At 35.3% G+C, this 6,506-nt stretch overlaps 1 protein-coding gene across 1 annotated transcript; it reads left to right on the forward strand.

The window, feature by feature from the left end:
• The first annotated feature begins 3,301 nt into the window (after positions 1-3,301).
• LOC114175012 lies at positions 3,302-4,072 on the forward strand. Its single transcript, XM_028059764.1, has 2 exons — positions 3,302-3,667; positions 3,745-4,072. Exons 1-2 carry the CDS (start codon positions 3,387-3,389, stop codon positions 3,800-3,802), a joined length of 339 nt encoding a protein of 112 aa, XP_027915565.1. The 5' UTR covers positions 3,302-3,386; the 3' UTR covers positions 3,803-4,072.
• The last annotated feature ends 2,434 nt before the right edge of the window (positions 4,073-6,506 follow it).

Consider the following 6,506-nt stretch of genomic DNA (forward strand, 5'->3'; position numbering starts at 1 on the left):
CATTAACAACTATGTTCTTTTCTCCATTGTTTTTCCTTTGATTCTTATCCCTATTTTCCATGTATGCTAGTTCCTTTAGAATTTCTTCCTCTTCACCTGAAAAGGTAACTCCTAATTCTTTTGCTAGGCTCCAAATAGTTGCAGATTCAGAGTTACTCGATTGGCATCTTGTAGACTAGAACAGTCTATTACAATTTAAGATATTATCATCAGATAACGAGTTACAAATAGTTTGGACCACTGACCTGAGAAGTTTCCGCTTTCTAGCTTTGCCCTTGTTCAAGACGTTGCGATTCTTGGATATTGGTCGTTTCATGCTTGATTCTCCTTTCCAGAATTGTCGTCTCTCCTCGAAGTCTTTTGGATCCATAATTGATTCTTTGATTAGCGTCATATGCTTAGATGTTTGATGTCCCACTAAATCTTTAGAGTGGATCGCTGGATTGCCTAAAGTCGAAATTTTATTTGTGTCGTGCGTAGATTGGAGAAGCTGAGTTCTTGAATGTTGCACTTCAAATTTCCTCTCCCTGGACTCACGTTCGACGTATTGATGTTGTTCTTCATCATGAGCTTCAAACCCTTACCTATGGTGATTGAGCCCCAAATATTCACGTCCTGGGTGCGTGTTTGTTAGCAGAGGTGTTGTATTACATTTAATTAAAAGCTCAGTAGACGGACCAGAGTTTATGACTTCTGGGTCTGCGTTTCCATTAAAGCCCAACTCAGATTCCTTGACAAAAGACTCAGAAAACCCCTCACTAGCAGATTGGGCTACCTCTGCTATAGGCCCAAAGATAGGAGTAGCGTGATCTCGTATGGCTGATTTCGTTGCAGGCGTAAAACTTAAACCATACTCATTTATAGGATCTGTGTCTGTCAGAGCATCATCCAGTTTAGGCTCAGACGTTCCACTTCCAGCTTTGGATCCACAACGGTCGGGAATAGAGACGTTACCAATCCCACTTGACAATTCCGGTATGACTTGGGGGCACCGGTCGATTAAGGCTGCCGGCGATTGGATCGTCTTTTCCTCTTTCATCTTTTCCTTCTCAGAATCAAACAAATTTTCGTTGTCGCACCATTCTGATATAGAACTGAATTCAAATGAGCCATTGCAGCTTGTATTGCAATCAGAAGACAAGTTATTTTCGTTAGCGCAACAACATGTGTGATATGTTCCTCCGTTGGTTTCTTCCTCTAAGACCACATTATATATTCGCCCGTTTATTCTCATGCTTTTCTGTACCCAGATTTTCGTTCCAATTGGGACTTTAACGTTTAGTCTGGCAAATTCTAAGCACTCCCAGGTAAGAGTTTTTTCATCTATGGAGACTAGTGTCCCTATTGGAGCCACGATTTTACCAAAACACTGTTGTGACCATAGGTTTAGAGGCAATCCTCTACATCTGACCCACACCAGCTTGTTTTGAATTGTCTGAGAGGAGTTCCAGGGTGTAACAGAATCAATATTTGCTTCCCACCACTCCTTATTCTCTCCTATAAGATTACCTATCTCTGCACCTTCAATTCCTTGAATCAGTATTGCATTCTCACCCAGGTACTTTGCATTCAGACGACCCAACCCATTTTGAATTACTTCCTCCAGAACCTTGTTAACTTTTGAATAATCACTTACTCTGGCAATATGGCTTCCTTCCATCCAGTTGATGTTCGCCTCTTCTGTGTCAAAGGACATGCCTTTCCATGCTTGATTGGATGAAGTGGTAGAAGCTTTTACAATTTGAGCAAAAGTTTGATGGCGCTTGACTTCTCTCCAAACCTTCCGAGTATGGGGTGGCCTGTTTCCTTCCAGAGTATTAGGTTTCTTAGCTACTTTCCACCAATCTTCCCTTCCATATCTGGGTTTCTGTCTATCATCCCTTTCGTATCTGGGTTTGTTGACATGCAGTTTGGTAGATCCGATTCTGATTGAGTCTAGCTCTCGTTGGAAACTTTGTTCATTCTTCACCTCCAAAAATCGAACAAAACCAAACCTATGCCCCCATTTGTCTAGTCGTCGCGAGATGAAGATATCCGTCACCTTTCCCCATCGCTGGAACACTTTCCACATTTCAAGCTCACCATAGCTGTACGAAAAGTGAGAGAGAAGAAGGTGGAAGTCCTCCCTCCCCACCCGGCCATCACTCAATGGTAACAGTCCAGATACTGAATTATTGGGTCACTATTGTGTGGAGATTCTTCTGCACTCTGCTAAATATATTAATGGAGTAATTGGATTACTCCAATCCAATCTGTATATACAACAAGATCAACAATATGGAAAAAAAGAAAACAATATAATAAGACACTTTTTGATTACCCTCTCTATTATAAGGAAAATCAAACACAATGTGACAAATGTTTATTTTTTGACTATGGTACTATTTCATTACAATATAACGCTAAATTTATAAATAGTTACATATTTGTCATCCTGTTTTTTTTTTTATATTTGTTGTCCAATAATAGTGGTGATATATATAATGCAATACAACGATAAAGAAATTTTTTCCTATTTTCATATTTTTCTTCAATTTTTCAATATTTGTTTGTAATATTATTTAATATTATAAGATAGTTTTGTTTCTATTTTTCTTCGGTACTTGCATACTCTAAGACTGCTTGATAAATATTAGTGGAATATTGTTTCCGTTATATGATATTGGCGAAATGTTTAGCCATAACAGTAATTTTAGTTTTAAAACAAATATTCCTCAAGTTTTTTTTATAAAGAGTCATCCCAAAACACAAAAAGAAAAAAAAGAGAAAAGAAACCCAAATTCAAAATGGAAGCTAAAAAAATAAGTGAAAATATATTATCGTTGAGTACAAAGAAAGACAAACAGATATGTCACAGTCACAGAGTACGTGACTTGTTAGGACTAATTTAATACCACACATACACACAGAACTAATTTAATTAATTTTGTTTGAGTTATTAGTTTAAGCAAGATTGATGAATACTTCTATCTTTAGCACCCTCTCACCTTTAAAGTTTTGAATTCATTATTTTTAGAAATAAGAAACATTTACGACTTCTTTTATTAATATAATAATAAATAATAATAATAATTTATTATTATTATTATTATATTTATAATTATAATTATTCCGTTAAACATTCTCCACCATAAGAACAAAGTGTTCATCCTCAACGTCGTGCGTTTTCTGTGGGCGATTTGCCTGGCTGATGACCCAGCTGCGCCAGAAAACCAACCGTTAAAGCGATGAACAAGCGCCATTAGTGGCAAGCATCTCAACCTATTTCTCACTACACACACATATAAATACACGTTTCAGCAAATCAATTATCAGAGCAACAAAAGCAAACAAAATACAAAGAATAAAACACAAGCTTTTGAATAAATTTGAAGAAGAATAAAATCATGAACACCCTGAACATGAAGTTCGTTGTCGTGGTGGTGTGCCTTGCCGTGTTCATCGGAACCACCTGGGGCAATGTGCTCGAAAGCGCCAAAACCACTGCAGGGGATGCCAAGGACGCCGCCGCCCCAACGGTCAAAGCTGCCAAGGACTCCGCCGCGTCAGCCGCCGAAACTGCCAAGGATGCCGCCGCACCCGCTTTTGATGCCTTTGCTCCCTCCGAGGAAGGTGCCGGCGCACCCTCTGAGTCTTTTGCTCAGTGGGCTTACGAGAAAATTTCCGGGTAATCTTTTCTCTCGTGATTTATATAGTTTCGACATTCATCTTTGTTTACTGATAAGATTATAATTGTTGTGACAGTGGTTTGGGGTTGAGAACCGAAGAGGACAAGTCAAAAGACGAGGACAAAAGTCGTTGAAAATGACAAGTTACAATTCTAAGTAAGAGGATGCGAAGGCTACTTAGTAATAGATTATCAAGAACTTCAATTATGTTCTTAATGGGAAGTTCTAGTAATGTGGCTACCGTTACATCAGAATCAGTGTAACGAGTCAGTTTTTTTTTTTTTTTTCTATTTTTCTTTTTCTTTGCATAGGGAAAGGGTGGTTGGTTGTGCCCTTATACCTTAGTTCCCATGTTGCACTGGTTTTGTCACTTGGCTGCCACAACTCTAATAATAAATATACTTTTTTGTGCTCATATTTTCTTTTCCATCTTATCTTTATCTTTCATCCACTTTTTCATCATCTCATCAAAACACTTCACTCTACTAGATTGCTATTCAAATTTTATATAAAACTGTCATCTTATTTTTACTTTGTTTTCTGGTTTGGAAAATTTATATGCAAGAATTGCAAATGAAAAAAATATGTTTTCAATGTTTCCTATACAAATATTTAAAAACAGGACACATTTATAATAAGGTAGCAATTTTGTGATTAAACGTAAAAGAGTGCATTTTCTCAGAATAAAGAGTGCGTTGGTTGTGTGAATTGAATAAATGATCGAGAGATAATAGAAAAGAAGGTTAAATCATCTTTTTAAAAAGTGAAGAAAAGAAAGAGTAGGTGAAACTCACGTCAAAATCTATTGCAACCATGTATGAGACGAAAAGGAACGTAATGTATAAATAGATTCCTTTAATTTTGTGGCCGCAACCACTCCACTGAATGATAATCTACTCAAGGTTATGATAGAAGTAACCTTCACACAGATGTGAAAATGAGTTCTAACCTATAAATCAACTCGGCTCATCACGAATTAGATCGAATTGGATTAAATTTTTTTTACAAATTTCAATACGAATTAATTTTTGACTCTGGCTCACCTAGAACCCAGTTCACCTGGATTGTAAACCGGGTTGGCTCACTAACGTCACACAAGTATTTTTTGTTAAATTGGACTTTATATTTGGGTCATGTTAAGTTATTTTTTTAGCCAACACAGATAATTTGTATTTTGTGTGTTTTTGTTATTTTGGTTTGTATTTGGATTGTGTTAAAATTTATTTAGATTTTAATTAGAATTATAATTTAGTTTTGACTAAAAAAAATATATTTTTTTAATTGAGTGAATCCATGAGCCAACTCGTTTAACCCACCAACCCGCGGTGGGCTGGGTCTGGTTAAAAAGTGGGCTGGGTCTGGTTAAAAAATTTTTGACTCGCTAAAAGTGAGTCGGGTTGGGTTGGCTCACAAGTGATCAACTCGTGGTGAGTCGAGTCGGGTCAGGTCGGATTATCCGTTTTGACAATTCTACCTTCAAAAACTACCATTAGGTGACTTTTTATTTAAATTAAAAATTCTTGCTCATAAAAGTGATAGATTTTTAATATTGTTTCTTATGAAAAGTTTAAGATTGGCAAGGATACATTAAAATTTAAATACTCTGAGAAATTAATATTTGAAGTGACTTAAAATTTGATTCTACATGGGTGAGGCACCTCAGAAAAGTATTTGATTTAGGAGTAAATGTTTGATAAAAATGTATCATGAAAATTAGGAAAATGGGAATAAGAAGAGTGAGGTTTTGAGAAGATTGGTGATACCTTATGCTGAAAAGTTCAATAACAAAAATTTGAAGGAAGGTCCTTTGGTGATATGATATGAGTGTATGGAATATATGAAGTACAGAATGGTTTGAGTGGGAGTGACTTTAGGTAAGTATAGTTAGAAAAAGAAGGTGATGAAAAATTGGTGTGGAAGAGAGATATTAGAATTCGTTCAGCATATAAAATATTGTAGAATATTATGAGATAAGAGAGTGATTTTTTTCTGATGAATCGTGTGGCCACCACAGACAATTTAGGTAGTAGGAGAGTACAGGTAGCTTGTACCTTATGCACAATGTCTGGAACACCCCAAAAAATGTTATACACTTTTTTTTTTTCTGATGGTGACAAGCGATTCTCAGCATCTATGTGGTTAATAAGGATTGTATTTTATATAATTAAATATTAATTGTTAGTATTTTATTAATAAAAATTATTAAGAAGTTTATTTTAAATTTAACTTAATCTTATAAATTTAATTTATAATATAAGATTTATACTCACTTATATAAATTTAAATCGTCATATTTCTAATTAATATAAAACTTTCAACATAAATAATTAAACTCTCAATTTTTTCTATTTTTTTTATAAAATTATTCGTAACAATCTTATAACTTTCAAATTTTAGTAGAAATTTAAACTCATAATCTCTTTCATACTTTTAGTGGTAAATAAGGATAACTATGGTTTCAATCGAGTTATGCAACAATTATATGAGTTTTGCATGTTTGGTCTGAGTGGTACTAAAGTCAATATGATTTGGAAGATCATGTTGATGACAAAGATGTAGTGCATATGGGATGAGATAAAATTAAGTAATCATTATAAATGAAAAGGTAAACGAGAAAAGGGATATGTTTGGGTGATCGACGCTCAGGTAGAACCATGAATTCTGATCTTAGAAGGTTGAAATAATGAAATATTCTTGCAAGCCCTATAGCGACTTCAATAATCTTGAAGAAAACTATGTTACAGAGTAACTCTATGGTCTCTATTAGGAGGAGATGCTCAAATTATAACTAGAGTGTAATTCGCTCTCGAAACTTCATCGCCTCGCCAGTATACAATT

This window comes from Vigna unguiculata, chromosome 3, assembly GCF_004118075.2.
Source record: "Vigna unguiculata cultivar IT97K-499-35 chromosome 3, ASM411807v1, whole genome shotgun sequence".
NCBI classification, from domain to species: Eukaryota; Viridiplantae; Streptophyta; class Magnoliopsida; order Fabales; family Fabaceae; genus Vigna; species Vigna unguiculata.